The 21,143-nt window shown below is 38.2% G+C and overlaps 1 protein-coding gene across 1 annotated transcript in view; it reads left to right on the forward strand.

The window, feature by feature from the left end:
• The first annotated feature begins 5,535 nt into the window (after positions 1–5,535).
• WDR72 (WD repeat domain 72) overlaps positions 5,536–21,143 on the forward strand; it is a 183,754-nt gene continuing 168,146 nt past the window's right edge. Inside the window, exons 1-6 of the mRNA XM_028147777.2 lie at positions 5,536–5,688; positions 11,448–11,554; positions 16,637–16,715; positions 17,825–17,999; positions 18,673–18,749; positions 19,811–19,930. Coding sequence (XP_028003578.2) covers positions 5,536–5,688; positions 11,448–11,554; positions 16,637–16,715; positions 17,825–17,999; positions 18,673–18,749; positions 19,811–19,930 — 711 coding nt within the window. The remainder of the gene's footprint in view (positions 5,689–11,447; positions 11,555–16,636; positions 16,716–17,824; positions 18,000–18,672; positions 18,750–19,810; positions 19,931–21,143) is intronic.

Below are 21,143 nucleotides of genomic sequence, written 5' to 3' on the forward strand. Positions count from 1 at the left end.
TGAGTGGAGGCTTAGGCCTGGCAAGGGCAGGTGGAAAGCTTGGCTTCCTCTGTTACCTAGGAAACCTTGCTCTCTGTGGCTGTAGCCATCTTGGTTTGGGTTAATTTGCATACTCGCTCTGATTGGCTTGTGGGCATGGCTTGTGGGTGTGTCGGAGGTGTGGTCAATTTGCATATTTGTCTATTATTAGATAGGATATATATGTATATATATGTATGTGTGTGTGTGTGTGTATATATATATAAAATTGATTTCAGAGAGGACGGGAGATGGAAAGAGAGATAGAAACATCAATGATGAGAGAGAATCATTGATTGGCTGCCTCCTACATGCACCCTACTGGGGGTTGAGCTCACCACCCCAGGCACGTGCCCTTGACTGGAATCGAATCCAGGACCTTCAGTCCGCAGGCCAACACTCTATCCATTGAGCCAAACCAGCTAGGTCGAGTTTCTTTGTTTGTTTAATGCCAATTTCCCCCTCCAGTGTGTGTTTGTTTTAAATTGCCATTAAATGGACCAGATTTAAAAATTATTTAAGGACCTATAAACACATCCAGAACATTGCACTATATACTACTATAAACATACTATTCATAATCTTTTAGACATTTCAAAGTATTATTCAGGTGCTCATTTTAGGATACAATAATTATAAATTTAGGGCTGTGATAGAGGTTTGTAATCTTTTTCCAAAGATTTAACAACTTAGCTGAATGCATAATTATTTGAAATGGGACAGTATGCATCTGTCAGGGGAACAACTTAACTGCTGTATGTCAGAGTTCCCCTCTAACTTAGAGACTCTACAGTAGACTGCCTTTCCCTTTGAGATTTATTTTTGACTAGAGGCCTAGTGCACGAAATTCGTGCATGGGGAGGGGTGTCCCTCAGCCCAGCCTGCACCCTCTTCAATCTTGGACCCCTTGGGGGATGTCCGACTGCTGGACTGGCAGTTGGACATCCCTCTCACAATATGGGACCACTGGCTCCTAACCGCTCACCTGCCTGCCAGCCTGATTGCCCCCTAACCACTCCCCTGTCAGCCTGATGGCCCCCAACTGCCCTCCCATGCCAGCCTGATGGCCCCCAACTGCCCTCCCTTGCCTGGGCCTGATCACCCCCAACTGCCCTCGCCTGGCACGACTTGCCTCTTCCTCGTGAGATGGCGGAGACGCTAGGACCGGCCTATTCTGTGCCATGTAGAGCCATGGGACCCCCAGGCCTCACCTTGCAGAGTGGCCACTGGACCCTGCCTCTGCTGTATGAGCAGCCATCTTGTGACGGCCGTCTTGTGACAGCCATCTTGTGATGACGTGAGGGCGTGACGCCACCTAGGCTATTATTAGTATAGATTAGAGATTTCTGAGGAATTGTCCAGGGTCTCAGAACACATGGATTTACTCTCTCTCCTATTGTTAGCAAGGCACTAAATTTCTGGGGTGATTTTTGAAATTTTGCAGGCAAAAAAATAAGAGAGAGAGAAAGAGAGCCTTTTAAAAAGTGACTTCAAAGATGTGCATCATTTTACTCAATTACTCATTCTCACTGCACAATTTGTTTAGTGTCTCAGAGTCTCAAATGATCTTAATAGTTATCTAGACCACATTTCTCATTGTCAGCTTTCTTATAAATTATGGGGATTAGATTAATGATCTCCAAGGCCACTTCTTGCCCTGAGTTCTAGATTATACATGCAAGGTATAATGATAGCATACTATGTATATTATACCCATGTGCTTTTATTTACATTATGAATATATTCCTCATAAGAATGCTGAGATGTAGGCAACACAGGTGATGGTAACCTCATTTTACTACATATTACCTGTATAATCTAGATATAAAGGTCACAATAGCCACCCTAGGACAGGTATCTGAATTCCATGTCTGTTTCCACTACATTTAGCAATCCAGATTGTTCAGGATCAATTCTGGTTAAGATCTGATTTCTTGTGGCTTTGGTCTTGGTGTTTTTGTTTTCTGATCTGTATATTAAGAACCCTATGACTATCAATGGTTTTAATCTATGAAATGTTTTGAATTGTTTGATTTTCTAAACTCCAAATGTCTTGTATTTTGTTAGGTATTTAAACATTTGTCCATATTTGCATGGGTAGATGCTTTATCAGATGGGGGTCTTCATATTATAATGTATATTTTCATTCATTTGTTCAGCAAATAGTTACCGAATGCCTGCCTGTCCTAAACCCTCTCTATGCCCCCAGAATATACTAGTGGGCAAGTCAAAAAGAAGTCCCTGTCTTTGGAAGAGAATTTAAAATCTAGTGAATTTGAAATGAATTTCATATGAATCAGAATAAAGCAAAAGTGTAATGGCGTGAAGTTTGCTTTGAGTAACTGTTGCTATTATTCCAAGGTATGGAAGCTAGAATTAAAACAGTAGTAATTTACTGAGTACATTCTGTGTTCTATATTGTATGCATGTTCTCATTTCATCCTCACAGTACCCTGCGCTTATATAGTTATTATTCTCATGTTACAGATGAGAACAATGAAGCTCAAATGCTTAATTTTAAAAACATTTAAAACTCACAGACAAGTAGTAAGGATAACACACAAATCTATTTTCATGAAAACTATTTGATAGGAAGTTGCCGAAGTATTACCTCCCCCCACCATCTTTTCAGAATACTTTAGTATATAGAACAAGGTTATTAACCCTTGCAATCACAATAAATCCTTCAAAATTAGGAAGTTAATATTGATATACTAGAGGCCCAGTGCACGAATTTGTGCACCAGTGGGGGGTCCCACAGCCTGGCCTGTGGGATTGGGCCAAAACTAGCTCTCCATCATCCCTTTAGGGGTCCCAGATTGCGAGAGGGCACAGGCCAGGCCAAGGGACCCCACTGGTGCATGATCAGGGCCAGGGAGAGACGTGGGAGGTTGGCCAGCTAGGGAGGGGCTGTGGAAGGGCTCTAGGGTGTGTCCGGCCCATCTCACTCAGTCCTGATCTTCAGGACCCCAGCAGCAAGCTAACCTACCAGTTGGAGCATCTTCCCCCTGGTGGTCAGTGCACATCATAGTGAGCGGTTGAGCGGCCTTTGCATATCAGCATATTATGCTTTGATTGGTTGACCAGACACTTAGCATATTAGGCTTTTATTATATCGGATTACTACCATTCAATCCTTAGACCTCATTCAAGTTTGCCAGTTATTCCAGTGAGTCTCTTAGAGCAAATGAATCCAGTCTAGAACAAGGTGTTTGCAGTTAGTTCATGTCTCTTTGGTCTCCTATGGTTGGAACAGTTTCTTATTCTTTCTTTGACTTTCATGATCTTGACATGTTTGAAGATTACAGACCTGTTATTGTGTAGAGAGTCCTTCAATTTGTATTTGTCGTGATAAGATTCAGGTTGTGCATCTTTGGTAGGAATATCACAGAATTGATATGTGTTCTTCTCATTGCATTTTTCCTTCTCATTGCATGTTGTCAAGTGACACATGAATTTGTTTTTGTCCCATCACTGAAGTTGTTTACTTTCATTATGTGATTAAGGTGGTGTCTGATAGGTTTTTCCTGTATATAGTATTACTTCTCTGTGTTTGAAGCAGAAGAGGTTCAAGTTGGGATTATAGTGTTATTGAAACCAGAACTCAGAACTCCTGGGTTAGTTTAGTACTAGGATTAATGTGTGATCCTGATATACTGAATTGCAACGCTGAGAATATTTCCTATAAATAAATCTTGTTTGCATGGTGCTTAGGTACTATAGTAAGATTAGTACAGATCTATTATAGGTTACATACTCTTGTATGCTGGCCTAAGAAGTGAGCCATGAGAAATTAGTTACTAAATTCCAAATAAATGAACAACAAATAAAATTTTGAAGGCAACTGATTTGTGAGCTAAGCACTGCCTATATTGATTTTATGTTCATGCTATCAATGAGTACTCAAGGTTATGTGCCTGTGTGTTTATCTGTATAACTGAACATTCTAAATAACATATGCTACAGGTTTTTAAATTTTATATTGGTTCTTACCCTTGTAATGCTTTAGTACCAGAGGTCTTGCAGGACAGGTCTTCATTTTTTTAATTTCTCAAGCCAAATGTGGAAAGTAAGGTTGGTACCTTCCTCCTCTCTTATCTTTGATATTTTTGTTGAGAGGAAATATACACTGAATGGCCAGATTATTATGATCTCTGAACGCATAATAATCTGGCCACTCAGTGTGTGTGTATATATAGAGACTCAGTGCATGAATTCATGCATGGGTGGAGTCCGGCCAGCCTGGCCAGGGGGAGGGGACATGGGCAGTTGACCAGCCTGCCTGCTGGTCGAACTCCTGGTGGAGAGGACAATTTGCATATTAGCCTTTTATTATATAGGATTTATTATATAGGATATACACTGAGTGGCCAGATTATTATGTGTTCAGAGATCATAATAATCTGGCCACTCAGTGTATATTACTAAGTCACAGGAGAAAACTTACTAATTTATTCTGACAACTTAAAGCATTATTCACTCCCAAATTATTTGTATTTCTGAAAAGAATGCCTATTTGAGGAGAAACTTTTAACTCAATGTTTCACAAAATGTAATGTGCGTATCACTAGATGATTTTTCAGATCATTTTGGGTGGTACACAGGTTAAAATGATAATTATGTATTCATTTTAACATTTGTCACTAACACATGAAAGTATAAATTTTATGAAAATTACTGTTTAAAAAGATTACCAAATACAAAATTTAGTCAAATAAAAATTATTATTAAAGTAGTATAGATGGAACATGAATATGATGGAAATCATGACAGTCATATATCAATCTTTGATGACCAGGAAACACTGGTTTTATGGAAAAGATTTACTTTTTAATAGCAAAATTCAAATAATTGTTAATTAGTTGAGGTGACATTTCTGGGGAGAGAGAGTCTGCAAAGCTGTCTGAAAGTTTATAGTATATAGTCAGCTCTATTCTTTTTAGTTTATTTTTAATTTTTCATTACTTTTAATATATTTTTATTGATTTCAGAGAGGAAGGGAGAGGGAGAGAGAGATAGAAACATCAATAATGAGAGAGAATCATTGATCAGTTGCTTCCTGCATGCCCCATAATGGGGATCGAGCCCGCAACCTGGCATACGCCCTGACTGGGAATTGCACCACGACCTTCTGGTCCATAGATTGGTGCTCAACTGCTGAGCCATGCTGGCTGGGCTGACAGCTCTATTCTAGAGAGGCCTAGCTGGGTTTTGGAGAGGTCAGGATCGCCTAGCATCAGAGCTGGGTGTGGAGTGGGCAGACTGTTTCTATTCTTCTCTTCATCAGCATCAGTTATCAAGAATTGGAATAAAAGTCATTCATCTTGGACAGATTAACACTAAGCATGGTCATTTAAGTGTCTCATGACTACCTCCCCCTCTAATGGATGGCTCTGGTAGAACATACTCAAATTTGTGTCATTATAAATCCACTTTGCGATGTGATCAGTTTCCTGAATCTAAGACTGTTTACTGTGTACGCTTCTTTCATTTCTGTGTTTCCAGGATTCTCTCAACATGAGGTCCTCCCTGCAGGCAGTCGCGCTCTGGGGGGAGAAGGCCCCTTCCCACAGCATCACCACCATCATGATCACCGATGACCAGCAAACAATTGTGACTGGAAGTCAGGAGGGTCAGCTCTGTCTCTGGAGTCTCTCACCTGAACTAAAGGTTAGTGAAAATATTATATAGAAATAGACAACACTCACAAAATAAGCACAGCTTGCATCTGTCTGCAATGACAGTGGAAGAGTTGCATGATTGTTAGGGAGATGCTTCTTAAAGTCATAAATTGGTTTTACTTCTGGATTTGGAGAGAATGAAGTGTTACATGGTGGATCAAGATCATATTGGAAATTATATTATGGCTAATGCTAATTTTAGTTATCAGATATTATCACCCTTTAAGCTATGCTGAGTTTTACTATTTTATATCCTGAATTATATGTTTAAGTAACTGAACTACAGACGTGTAAGTGTAATTCTAAAAATTATGGCTCATTAATCTAAACAAAGGGCATCCTTGAAAACCACTATTAACTAAATGAGTAATATCTTAATTATCTGGGTGTTTCTGTCAGTTGGCCTTCCTGCTATTCTTTTAGTCTCCACTTGCCTGTGATTTTCACAGATCGTATCACAAAGCCCTAAATCCAATTTACTATTGTCGTCCTCCTGTTTCAGAACCTGACCTCACCTAAGATTTGGCCCATTGATTAGCAATTAATTGTCTATGTCCCAAGTCATAAACATTTAACATATTGGAAGAGATATTTGCTTAGTGCTAGCAGCCAATGGACCCAATTTGAACATTTAAACTAATGATGTACTTAAAGTATACTGCCCTCATTAAGAAGCCTTTTAAAGATCAAAGACTATTTTTAGCCTTTAAAGTTTGTCACTTTAAAACCTAAATTAACAATTAATTGTAATTCTATTTTATAGTGTGATTAGTTAACATCTCCCATCACTGAGCAGTTTCACTATAGGACTGCCAAGAACTGCATAGCAGAGCAGCTCAGCTCAACGTTAATGAATATTCCTGAGAGAACGAACTGGTGTTATTTCAGCAGTTGAGCTTTGAAAATGGTGGCCCTCACACTTATTATCTCATAATTTAAATTCAGACCCCTAAATGGCTAAAAATGTCTTGATATTCTTTTTAATATTGAAGTGTTGTGTTTTCTGGCTGGAATAGTTGTCTTATAATATGTAGGTTGCTATAGCTTAAGAAATTTCGAATCCTCACTTCTGTATTTTTTTAGGTATGTTCCTGGTATTTATTTAACATTTATTCAATATGCATTTATTGAGTGGATATTATAAGTTAGGTAGTATGCTAGGTACCTGAGTTCAAACATGAACGAGAAGACCTGGTGCTAGCTGCCCAGGGGTTGCAGTAGAGGAACAATGCAGACGAATGCAATGCAGTTATGTTATAATACAAGGTATTCTAAGTAGGGAGTGGTCTGCACTGCATCGTCCATGGGAAACTAAGCTACACTTTTCTTAGAAGCAAGTCTTTTGCTTGGGATTAGAGCAATAGTTCTTGCCCTCCCACACCCCAAGAGACATTTGGAAATGATGGCAGAAACTTGTTGGTTGTTACAACTAGAGGAAGGGGGGTGCTGCTGGCATGGAGTGGACAGAGGCCAGGGATGCTGTAAACATCCTCTAGGGCACATGACAGCCCCTCACAACAAAGAATTATCCCATCCAAAATGCCAGTCCTGTAGTAATGATATTGAGAAATCCACAGTTACAGATATGATGTAGGAATTGGAATCCGATCAGCAGACATGGAAGAAACAAGGAGAACCATTAGGGAGTTTTAAATAGGAGGTTGTATCAGCTTTATGTTTTGGAAATTTACTGTGAGGATAGGTTGAGAAAGTTAGTAACATGAATAAGATAACCATTAGTATCAATGTGAGATTTTCCACATGAGAGTTCTCCTTAACATTTTCTATGGCTAACCATAGGGCCAGAAAGAATGAACATCTCTTATTTTTCTCATAAATCTCATCCAACAATGTATTAACTATTAGAAGGAAAAAAATATAGGCTTTTCAAAAATCAAGGACATTTTTAATCCTTTTGGGATCGGAAAGGCAGTCAAGTGAGTGGTCCATCATTGATATTAATACTTAGTGGTTTAATTTTATTTTTCTTTGAAAAAATGAATATAAAAAGGCATAATTTGGGCAAGGGAGGTAGAAGGGAGACCTGGAGGACATGGGAGATTGTAAGAGAGAGAGGATATAAATATGTGGGTGACTGAGTGGCTGTTGGGCAGTTTGAAGCTTAAGGGCATATCAAGGTGAGGACAGCAGGTAGCGGAGAAGGAAGTTGCAGGGAGTGGAGTGTAAAATAATCTGGGAGCATTTATTTTCTCCTTATACTAAACTTGGAAAGTGCCTTCCCCTCTCCAAAAGGATTTAGGTAAGAAAATACATCAGGTTCTAGGGTCTTAAACACTCACTTGCCACCACATGTAGTTGTAAAACTAACTTAAGGACACTTACTCACGCAGTTATTAGACAGGTTACACAGATGTGGTGTTTTGTTGTTGTTGTTGTTGTTCTAGGCATAGATCCCTCCTTCAAGTTTCTCAGTTTAATGTAGGAGACAGACTTTAAGTTGTAAAGCAGTGGGATCCCTTCTGTTTCTATAAATATGACTATGTATATCATATAAATGAACGCATACAGTATTTACCCTTTTGTGACTTGCATTTTTCACTTAGCATAATGTCCTTAAGATCCATCCATGCTCCAGCATGTATCGGAATGTCCTTCCCATTTAAGGCTGAAAACTATTCCATTGTTTGTCTAGACCACATTTTGTTTAGTCATTCACCCATCAATAGACACTGGGGTTGCTTCTACCTTTTGATTAATGTGAATAATGCTGCTGTGAATCTGAGTATACAACTACCTGTTTGAGCTACTGCTTTTACTTCTTTGGGATATATATCCAGAAGTAGAATTTCTGGATCATATGGTAGTTGTATTTTTTATTTTTTGAGGAATTGCCAAACTGGTTTACATAGCAGTTTACATTTTATATTCCTCACCAGAAGCGTGCAAGGGTTCCAATTTCTCAACATTCTCACCAACACTTATTATGTTCTGTTTTGTTTGTTTTATAATAGCCATCCTAATCAGTATGACGTGCTATCATTGTGGTTTTGAAGGGAAAAGCTTCCTGAGGGTGATGGTTGAACTGAACTCTGGAGTATGCACAGGATTTGAAGAGGAAAAGAAGGTCAGAGGAGAATGCAGACAGAATAAGAGTGTATAAAAAGCATAAATATTTTGCTTTCAGGGAACTGTTAAAAGTAGTTGAGTAGGCCTGGAACACAGTTGAGTAGGTGAGTTAGAGGTGATAGGTAGGTTAAAGGGATGGAGCAGACTCAATTTGGAGTTTGACATGATGAGGGGTTTAGATTTTTATTTAACTAGCAAGAGCTAACACTACATGTTAATTAAACATGGTGCTATTGAGAGAATTGAAGATGTTTTATGCAAAGAGATAACATAATACTATATTATTACATTTGTGATTTAGAATATCACTGGGTATTAATGTGAAGGGCATTTTGAAGGGAGGGGGAGAGGAGAAAGGGCCAGGGATTATGGATAGCGGACTTCTACAGTATGTTATTCCGGTGAGTTTTTGAGCATGAACCAAATCAGTGGCCCTGGGAAAGAAAAGGAAATGAAGCCTGGACAGTTGTTAAGAAAAGAGAACTGGGCAACAGTTAGATGTGGGGTAAAGGAGCAGGAGCAGTTAAAGAATCCTTTCAGATTTAGAGTTTGAGTGATGGGTGGGATGGGTGGGATAGGTGGGATCATGGCATTGTGTACTTGTATAAGGAATAGAGGTGATCAGAGAGTAGGAATAGGGAGGGAAAGAAGGTTGTTTAAGTTCTGGACATTTTGGAGTATCCAAATATTCATCAGAGGATTGGGTACATATCTCAGTCTGTCCCTGTCTGTGGGTGTAGGATGGCAGGGTACAGCTTATGCATGCTGCTTCCAGGCTCAGGGTCTACCCAAAGACCTCTGGAACTTTTGTCTCCTAATGAGGAGCTCTCCAAGTCCCATGCTAGGAACTTTCTCACCTGGGTTTGCTGGTATTGATTGCTGGTATTCATCATACCTTTGAGCATAAAAAAGGTGAGTTGAACATACATTTCCTTAGTTTTGGAATGCTCTATTTTCTTTCTGTTTAATACTCACAAGGAAACATAACAATGACAAAATGAAGAAAGAACGGAGATACCTGGGTAAAGTTCTAGTTCATATTTACCAACTCTTGTATTATTGGGCAAATGACTTACATTCTTTGAACCTTGATTTCCTCACCTTTGAAATGAAGATTAAGCACTGTTCATAGTTGTACCAGTGCCAGTGAATTTGGTAGATGCTTCTCAACTTGTGTGTTCTTTGCTTTTTATCATCTGTGCCATTGGAGGTACCTGGGGTCGGGGTTGGGGTGGGGAGACACTGCTTCATAGAGGGAGAGCCAGTGGATAGAAGTAAAGGTCTCCTGGCTCTCATCATGATAATGACTAGGTGTGATTGCAGAATTTTTAAATTATTCTTCACAGCAGATCTAAAGTGTGATAAAGTTAGGCGACTAGTGAATTGACAAGCTTATTCAACTCCATGTGGGGATTTAGTAGCAGAATGAGAACTTCATATGAAAAGCAATGGTGTTCCATTCTGATATCTTATCCATAGTGGATTTTTTCTCGAGGAAGGGATGTCCTGATGTGCCCCAATTCATTGTTTAATTGGGTCTGCAATATGTGGGACATGGGGTTAAATTCCTAGGGGTAAGCATTTCCAAGTATGATGATGGGGAAACTTACTAATGTTGTTCTGAGATGGAACCTTCTGAATTTCCCAGGAATAAGGTAGAGTCAGAACTTGGATTGTAAGTGATTCTAATCAACCACAAAACCCTCCTTGTAGCACTTGAAATGTAGTCTGATAATAGACTTTTTAAAGAAATATTTCTGGTTATGATAGAAATAAGATGATGGAGAGAACAATTATGCTATGAAATAATTTGTTCTCATTGATATGGTTGGGTTATCATCCACAACCATCTATGTCTGCAGAGTTCAGAAAAAAAACAACAACATGAATATTAATTCATTAGGAAATTAGATTTTTATTACTCATGAGACAAGTTTTATTAACCACATACTTTCTAGTTATTCAAATTAAATTTTAGTCTCTTAATAACAATTCCTCCATTTCAGGGTATCTTGCATGTTTTCCATTTTGTAGTTTGATTTTTATAATCAAGTTTTACAAAATAATGAGGAATAGACTTCTTTCACAAATGAAATAATGGGAGGATTAGGCCTTAGTGCCATAGCTTTAAATTCACAGATTAGAGAAAAAACTGGCATTTTAAATAACAGCTTAGTTGCAATTTTATTTTTAATATAGAAAAGTTTATTTCAAAGGCAAGAAGTCAAGTAAGGAATTATAATGGTTAGAAAAGGCAAATATTTTGTTTGTGTTTTGTAAACTCATTTCTGAATTCTGAAACTAGCATATTAATATCCTACTATTATATGAGGCACATTTTGTGCATAATAAACATCAACACTGACTTATTTGTATTCAAAAGCCAGATGTTGCAAAACTGGTCTGGCCACCTTCTAGGTTTCATGGTGGATACAAAACCAAAAACAAACCAAAAAATTTATACAACACAGTTCCTTTACTTAGAAGTTTATTGTTCTGTGGATTTGGATATGCCATGTATCAGTTTTCTTGATGTATGTAACATAACACAACAGGATTTCCTTAGCAGAATTTTAAATATAAACGTGTCGTGCATATTTTTTGTATGTTTTTAAATAAAACGTTTACAGCTCTTTAAAAGCTTACCCTCATCATTTTCAGATTTCAGCCAAAGAACTTCTGTTTGGTCATTCAGCTTCAGTAATATGTGTGGCGAAAGCCAGAGACTTCTCTAAACAGCGCTATGTCGTTAGTGCTGCTGAAAATGGGTAGGTATGATGTGTGAAACTTTGTATGCGTCTCCATTTCCTCTCTATTTTTTTAAAAACATGGGGTACAGAATTCTAGGGTCAAAGGAAACCTTAGTGATGAACATGTTCCTTTTGTACATAGAAAAGTTTAGATTTTGAGGGGTTGATTAATTAGTGTGATGATCCCAAGGAATGCAATCAGTACTCGGACTCCCAATATTGAAACATCCCAGTGTGTGTGTACTCTGCTTTCTGGCAGCCCCACTGTGTCAGGGACACTGGCAAATGCCAGCTATTACAGAATTGAAAGTGGGAAAGTCTGGGCGCTTGTCTTCTTTCATGTAGCAACTCACTTTGAGCTCTTAAGCAAACCCATCCAAGCCTTCGCAGTTCTGTGAAACAATTCAGTTGTTACAATCCTCGTGTTGTACACTTGTCTAAAATCATTATAAAATGAACAGAGGAGAGGATTCAATTGTAAGTGGAATGGTGGGAGAGAGAAGGGAAAGGAACGTAGACAGTGATTTGGGTTCTGTTTTGTAGAAGTGAGATGTGTTTCAATGAAACAGGACTTGTAGGAAAAAGCCCCACTGATGAAAGAGCTAGGAGAAAGCAGACCCGGCTGATGAGTTATTTGCCCAAGTATACTCAAGAACACAAAATTGAATGAGTATGCATTTGTGAATGAGGGGTTGGGTTACTGGTTGAAACAAGAGAACCCCTCCTTTTTTGGTTTTAATCCGAAGAGAAATTACATGGCTCTAATTTCTGAGAACTAAAATAATGAGGAATCAAGTGTCCAACCTGGAGAAACTAAATAGTTTATAACAAAACAGCTAGAGGAACTGATATCTAAAAAGTACTTATTTCCATAGCTTATACCACAGAAGTACCTATTCCCATAATTGTTATACTTAGAGAGATTGAATTTTGGATAAGGCCTAAATAAAGTGAAATGTCTTAGTATCTTCTTTTTTTAACAGTTGCCAGTAATTCTCATACAAAAACCTGCTACACATACTGAAATATGTATTCCCACTCTAGAGAATTTGGGTGTGTGTGTGATTTTTTTCTGAGTCTACTTGGAGAATTGAGAAAAATAGTAGCTATGTGAGAAATAGATCTGAAATGTAACTGAGTTCCAGATTGAGGTTTTTGCCCACAGTGGTCTAACTCCAAAAAAAGAGTCTATTCTTGATGATTGATGAATTCAGCTGTATAAATCCTGTGAATATGATTATTAAACAGCCAAGGAGTCTGGTTTGGTTTTCCTTTTCCAATAGAATTTGAATTTTCTAGAACTCGGTTCCTTTGGTGTCCAAAACTTATCCTGCATCTATAACATATTTCTTAGAGCTATTGCATACTCAACATATGCTAATTTAATCTGTTAGAAATTATGAAAATTACTAGACTTGCCCTATTATTTCCCAAACAACAATGATTTTGTATAGTTTTCAGAAGTCTCAGGATATGTCTGGGTGCTTAGCCTTTTTGCCTCCAAGATGATCAGAGGGGACATAAAATTGCCTCATAACCCAGTTTTTCATGTGTTTCCCCCCCCCCCCTAAGTATTACATGTGTAAGCATAAATCCTAAGATTCAGGAATCCCAGTAAATTCTGGGGTAAATGAGAGGAAATAAACAATTGGAGACCTGATTATGAAACAACTGAATGCGCAAGAGAAAGAGAGAGAGAGAATAAGAGAAAGAGAGAGAAGATCCTGAAAGTAGTCAGTGAGAAAAAGCATTATTTACAAAAGAATGCTAATTAGACTGAGAGCTGACTTCTCAACACTAAGTGAAACTAGACACAGAGAAATAGCTTCAGAAGATATCTATCAATTTAGAAGTGTATCTCTAACAAATATACCTTCAAAACAAAATAGTAACATTTAAGTCGAATATTAGTAAAACTTTTCATCACTGCCAACAGATGCTCTCTAAGTAACAAAATTTTAAATTATGTTCTTGAGTAAAGATAGTGATTTCAGAAGGGGAATCTGAGATGGGAGAAGAAATATTGAACAAAACAGAGCAAATATTTTAAAAATGCAAATAAAAATATTTTTTGTAAGGCACAATAATATTTATATACACTCCCCACCCCATCTCTGCACAATCCTAATCAACAGTTGCATATAACAGTGTAATGATCAGATTCCAAATGTTCTTGTGTTTTAGCAGTATGTGAAGATGTTGATTAACTTTAGACTTTAAGCTAGATGTACAGTACATGGTGACATTTCCAGGGTACCTGCTAAAAGAACAGACAAAAGAAATAAAAATAAAACAAATAGAATATATAACTTCCAACTTAAAAAAAGAAAAAACACATGTTGTTTAATCTAAAGAAGACACAAATAAATGGGACAAATAGAAAGCACAAAATAAGATAGTTGAAATAACTTGGAATAGAACAGCAATCTAAATTATGTAAAGGTTCTAAGCCCTTCAATTAAATTACAAAGATTGGCAGACAATTAAAAAGAAAACAAAACACAAACCAGCATAAGGACATGGAAAAGTTAAAAGTAAGTGGACGGAAAAAAAGATTTATCAGATGAATAACATCCCAAATAAGGTTGATATAGTAGTATTAATATTTTATATTAATAAATATTTTATATTAACAGATATTCTTTAAGGCAAAAAGTCTTGGCATTGATAAAAAGGGCTTTTGCGTGTTAGTAAAACTTTTAAGCACCAGCAAGAGATGAGACTAAAGAGATGGGCAAACATCCTCACCGGAGCTTGCATCAGATTACCTGCACAGCTTGTTTAACTAAAATGTGTGGGCCCCACCTTGGAGGAATGGGTTCAGTAGGTCTGGGTTGAGGTTCAAGAATTTGCATTTTCTAACACCTTCCTGGACATTGCTGGAATATTCCAGAACAATGCTCATGCTGCTGGTTCAGAGAACATATTTGTAGTTGAGAGTGTAGAAACATCAGTATCACTGGGGGAACTTTGCCTGATGTCCAGGTTTTAAGCCTGAACAATATGATTTAATTAGTCTGGCTTGATGTCTGGGTTGGGTCCCAGATATCAGTAACTTAAAATATATATATTTTTTTATTGTACTCAGAGAGAGGAAGGGAGAGGGAGAGAGAGAAACATCAGTGATGAGAGAGAAATCATTAATCAGCTGGCTCCCAAAAGCCCCTCCCTCACTTGGGATCAAACCCACAACCTGAGCATGTGCCCTGACTGGAAATTGAACTGAACTCTGACCTCCTGGTTCATGGACCAGTGCTTAATCCCAGAGCCACTCTGGCCAGGCCAGATATTAGTACTTTTGAAAACTTCCCGATAATTCTAATGGATAGCCAGAGTTTAGAACCACTAGTTTAGAGATAGACTTACCTAGGAACAGGTTAACTGACCAGGAGATTTTCGAAACTCCACATGCTAGGACCCAAACACTGAATCATAAATTTAGAATTTATGAGGGTATTTTTTGAACTATTCCCAGAAAAATTGAGCACCATGCTAATAAACTCAAATTCCTTATAGAGATAAAAAATTTATATTGATGGCTGCTTAAGATTCTATTTTATTTTTACTTTTGACATACATTTTTTTGTTGTTTTTTGTTTTGTTTGTTTGTTTGTTTTTTACCTTTAAGATACATTATTTCACTTTCTACCTTTCTTCCGGTCTTATTTTTCAGACACACACAGATACCCTCACCCATGACTCAAGTTATTTTTGGAATAAGGTTGGATATTAACAGAGATGAAGAAACATGAAAATTTTCTTTCTAGAACATGGTTTCTCAACCTTAATACTAATGGCATTTGAACCACTAGAAAATTCTTTGTTGTGGGGATCATCTTATGCATTAAAGATGTGTAGCAGCATTCTAGTCTTTCTCCACTAGATGCCAGCCGTGTGTTCCTAAATTGGGACAACCCAACTATTCTTAAACATTGCCGAATATCCTTTGTGGGGCAAAGTCACCCAGGTTGAAAATCACTGATTTAAACATTGAGTCCTGGTGTTTGACTAAAAAAGCAAAAAAGAGCCTGCCAATCACAAAGTACCATGAACAATATTAGTCCATATCTTGTTTCTTTTTTTCTCTTTTTTTTTTTAATATATTTTATTGACTTTTTACAGAGAGGAAAGGAGAGGGACAGAGAGCTAGAAACATCGATGAGAGAGTAACATCGGCCAGCTGCCTCCTGCACACCCCCTACCAGGGATGTGCCCGCAACCAAGGTACATGCCCTTGACCCGAATCGAACCTGGGACCTTTCAGTCCGCAGACCAATGCTCTATCCACTGAGCCAAACCGGTTTCGGCCATATCTTGTTTCTTAATAGCTTCTCCCTTAATGCCAATAACACTTTCATTTCTTCCATGAAAAATTGTGCTTATGTTTTGAAACTGTCAAAATAGAAGAATATTACAGAACAATTCTGAAACAGCCATTTTGGTTTTTGTGAACAGAAACCATAGAGATTTAAACTGCCTTACACTCGATGTATTTTAAAGCTGTATTTCACAACTGTGTCTATCTGTTTGTCACATATATGTAATCAAGTCAGGTTTCTAAACAACGAAAATTTTTTAAACATTAAGTTGCAAGGACGATTTCAGGATTTCAGAAGCAAAGAAATAAACCCCATCAACGAGAGACCAAATGTGGCCTCTTGGTGGCACTGTTCATTTTTACAAAACTGCTACCTGGCCTCCACAGGAGGATGCATTATGCTTTTCAGAATATGTAGTTTAAGCTCAGTGAAATCAACCATTTTCAAGAGGAGGCAGTTTCCAAGGAAAGCTTGTTGTACTGTCACTCCAAAAGGCTGTGATGGCTGTATCCTCACAATCTGCTGTAGGTCAGGTTGGCACTAAGGGAAGGTGTGCAGGCTGGCGGCAGGGTGTAATTACCCAGACAAAAAGACACAGATACAGTATGTCATCCCTGCTAATGACCACGACATTTTCTTGCCCAGTAATCTGTAACAAAAAGCCCCATAAACGATCAGGCCGCATTTAAGTGCAGCGCTAAAGAAAAACTTAGTGGCACAAAAATTATTCCAGCCAATTGAGTGGAAATGACAGAGAGTAATACGAGGTTATCTCTGCTAGGGAGATGTGTGTGTGGAATGTCACCAACGGGCAGTGCGTGGAGAAGGCCACCCTTCCCTACAGGCACACCGCAATCTGCGTAAGTACGGGCACCTCCTTCAGCACATTGCTGGGTTCTGCAACTCCTTCAGGGCATCGCCGGGCACACATTCGAAGAAATGTCTTTGGAGGATATTTTTTTTTCTTGAATGTTTTATTTTTGTCATTGGACTATAAAGCGGTCAGTTATCATCTTTTACTTTGGCATTTTTCTCCCCCCAAAGTTATTATTCAGCCAATTTTTTTCTGTTCTTAGCATAGATAAATTTGAAAGACGATTTTCTTATTTTTTCCTTAGGTACACTCACAACACACACACACACACACACACACACACACACACACACACACAGAAAGATTCAATTTTAATGATGTGCTGTTTTATAAAGCAAAAAGAGTTTTTTTTTTGTGTGTGTTTTTTCCTGGTTTCCAATATTAACCTTTTTTTGAGTGGATAGATTCTGATTTTGTTATCCATGAAGAGAGCAAGAGGCATAGTTATAACCTTTGTAATCACTTCCCAATATTTAATACGGGTCTTGGCTTTTGGTAGACAGACTCCAGCATAGATGTAAGGTAGTTGCATGATCCCAGTGGTGCTGACTGATTTTCATATTTCACTTACTGCTTTTAGCATCCATGACCTGCACTGCAACACAAACCAACTCTCTTCAGCAACCAAAACCGGTGCAGTGAGAGAGCCTCAAGGGTACACCATACTACGAAATCTTTAATGAAAGCCATTCTCAAAACTTATTCAGCACCAGAATTCCTCCAATGCTCTTCAAACACTTTTATCTCTTCTTAACATGTAGCAATGTTGCTAGAATAAGGAATCTGGTTTTTTGTTGTTGTTGTTGTTTAGTTCTACACAGCACTCCAGCAATAATAGACTTGCGAGCTTTCCATGATTTGGAATAATGTTCCCTCTTCACGAAAGATCCCCCTTTCTATAAAGAAATTATGAAATACAAATGAGACTAAAGTGCAAAATCAACACTTTAGAAGTAGGGAATAACCTAAGTCAAAGAAATTTTAGTTGCTCTTCAGTCTGATACCTTAGTTGAATAGATGATAAAATTCAAATCCAGAGAATTTATGTTAATGGCTAGTGATAATTACATTTTTGCTTGAATTCCATTTGCACAGTATTACCACTGCTCATTCCGGATGACAGGAGAAGGCTGGCTTCTATGCTGTGGAGAATATCAAGACATTCTTATAATTGACGCCAAAACCTTGGTTCTAGTTCACACTTTCACATCGTCCCAATCTCCTGATTGGATCAATTGCATGTGCATCGTTCACTCCATGAGAATTCAAGGTAATGGTTGGGTAATACATAACACTAGGAGACTGTCTATGAAAATATCACTTTGGAACTATTTGTTAAGTTATTGGGCAAGCAGCTAGAATGCTTCTTTATGTTTACTTGGTAGTGGGGAGAGCTCCCTAAGCCAGGTTAAGAAAAACTGGGAACACCCAGGCAAGTGGTTCAGGGTGTTGTTGGGAAGTCAGCACAAGGTTAAAATGTGGAAGGAGGAGAACCTGTGTGTCCACCGCCCAACTCTGCTTGGCACATGTTTAAACGTGACAAGAGCGGGTTTCCTGTGGCTTAGCAGGACTCTTGGAACTCTCATCCTGCTGTATCTTCCAGATGTGCTAGTGAAGAGAATTTCATTTCTATAATGAGCGACTGCCCAGGGAAAGGAAGGCTGGCTCCGTACTGACGCCTGGGATAGGAAGGTGTGATATTGCCAACAGGATGGTGTTTATGTGGTTCTGCTTTTAGCGCGGCTCTCCTTTTACATGGGGCCACTTTGGAATGCTAAAATCAATGTAAAACCTAATCTACAATGTTTATTTAAGAAAACAACAAAGCTGAATATTTTCCACTGGCATAGCCCTGCACAATCCCTAAATGACTATGCAATGATCTTTACATCAGCCAGTTACTGCAGTGGTCCGCTGATATGCAACCATTGTTGTCTTTGCAGAAGATTCTCTCTTGGTGGTATCAGTGACGGGTGAACTCAAAGTGTGGGATCTCTCTTCATCTATCAACAGCATTCAGGTTGGCTTGTGAAACTTTTTTTCCCCCTTCCTGTTTATGGACATTTTTAAAATTACAGGGATAGTACATGCTTATTTTTAGAAGTTCAAAGAATATAGAAGAGTCTACATTTTATCTCGGTGTATCTCTGTGTGCTTCCCCTATTCCTCTTCCTGCTTCCAGTGCCAGGGGTGGGCACTGGAAACAGTTGCATTGTGTCCTTCCATCCTTTTCTCCATGCACATGCAAATGTTTTTACACACACACACACACACACACACACACACACACACACACAGATTATGTTTTAATTAAAAATACAAATTGTAGAAGAATCTCCTTCTGTCCCTTACAGCAGGAGACCCTCTTTCTTCTGGGTGTGTGTGTGAGCAGTGGCAGGGAGATAACTATGCGCAGCCGGGGGTCACATACCCTGGGAGTCCAGTATATTCCCCTGCTCCCTGGCTTTAGGCTGCAAGTTGAGGTGATGGACAAAAGAACAGTCATAGTATTTGTTGTGCTTGCTGGTGAGGGAATTGTTTTGGCTGCCCCCTGGGGCTCTGGGCTCTCCTCAGGAGTGTCTAGAATGAGGAAGCCTCGGAACTGTATTGGCATCCTGAGCCCAAGAAACACACACCCAGCATTTTCAGATTGAGAATATAGTGTCTGGCCACTCTTCGATCTTTTCAAAGCATTTTGTGTATTTTTCTGTGATAGCAATTAAGATACTGCAGGGTTTAAAAATTTTATTTTCCTTTTTTTTTTTTTCTTGGTTTGTCCTTCTGCCAAGTCTGAATGTCAGTAACTCAATCTTAACATTCTCAGCATCCAGCCTAGTCCCCCACAGAATATTTGTTGAATGAGTTTACATGATGAATCCTTGAGTCCAAGTGGGTTTCCTGCTCATGCTATTTTTTGCAAAGTAACTTCGTAGTTCAGAAGACTAAAAAGGAAACTGGGGTGCTTTTCATTTTTTAATAATGGTGTGATCTACTTCAGATGTTCAGACAAGCAAATCTTCTGATACAGTTGCATGTAAATGACCTAGAACTAGTACTAAAATGTTTTCATTCCTTTTGAAGGAAAAGCAAGATGTCTATGAAAAGGAATCCAAATTTCTTGACTCCCTGAACTGCCGGACAATACGATTTTGCACATATACAGAGAGACTTCTGTTGGTGGTATTTTCTAGATGTTGGAAGGTATTATAAAACAACATAATAAATACCAATGGTATACAAATATAATTTTTAAATTTTTTTTCTTGTTCAGTGCAACAGTTATAAGGATATGATTTAAAATATAATACAAACTTTTTATTATATTATGACCACAGCATGGATGACCTATCTTTTTTGACTGACTTTTATTAGTTCTGCTGTTTTACCTCTCAGGAGATTGTACATGTAAATAGTAAGTGCTCATGTTATTAATAACAAACCATATTAGTAAAGAGCATTTATCTCTAGATTATTTTCAAAAGTTGATGCTTGATCTTTAGAATTAAAAATAAAACTAATACTTTCACCTACATAAATCAGTCTTATTTATATACGAGAGGCCCGGTGCACGAGATTTGACATTTGTGCTCTCAGGCGGCGAGGGGAATCCCTCAGTCCAGCCTGCGCCCTTTTGCAGTTCGGGTGCCCTTGCTCCCGCCACCGCTGCTGCACTCACCAGCCATAGCCTGGCTTCTGGCTGAGCGGCGCTCCCCCTGTGGGAGCTCACTGACCACCAGGGGGCAGCTCCTGCATTGAGCGTTTGCTCCCTGGTGGTCAGTGCACGTCGTAGTGACCAGTCGTTCCGCCGTTCAGTCAATTTGCATATTACCCTTTTATTATATAGGATGTATTTCTTTGTTTGCTTTGTCACTACATTTGTTTTTTAGGGGATGTATATTTATTTTTTGTAAATATATTCACTGATGTCTCCAAGAAGATTAAAAAAAAAAAAAGCAAAGTTACCATCACTTGATAGCACTCTCTTTTCCTTTGATGTTTCATATACAGGGTTCAGTTAATGACTCTATATTGTCTTATGTATATGCTGATACAATTTAAAACAAAAATACTAAGTGTATGATCTAACAAATGATTTCTACTATTTAGACTTTTTGTGTAATAAATTTTCAAATGTTAAAGTGGATTACCCATATGGGAAGAATAAAATCATATAGAGATTTTGGGATTTCTAGTCTCTGAGCTTAATGGACACATTAGCCAAATAAAGTTTACCTACTGAAACCTACCTTAGGACAATAAGAAAAACTAAGTACTAGTAGAATATCTTAATACATGAGTACAGTGTGGGCTATCATCAATAATTAGTATGTTGTTGCATTAATACTGTCATCTAAATAGTCTTGATGAGCACAATTTATCTTTCACCTCATTGGCAGATTAGATTGGAAGCTTT

The sequence above is a fragment of the Eptesicus fuscus genome, chromosome 5 (assembly GCF_027574615.1).
Source record: "Eptesicus fuscus isolate TK198812 chromosome 5, DD_ASM_mEF_20220401, whole genome shotgun sequence".
Lineage (NCBI taxonomy): Eukaryota > Metazoa > Chordata > Mammalia > Chiroptera > Vespertilionidae > Eptesicus > Eptesicus fuscus.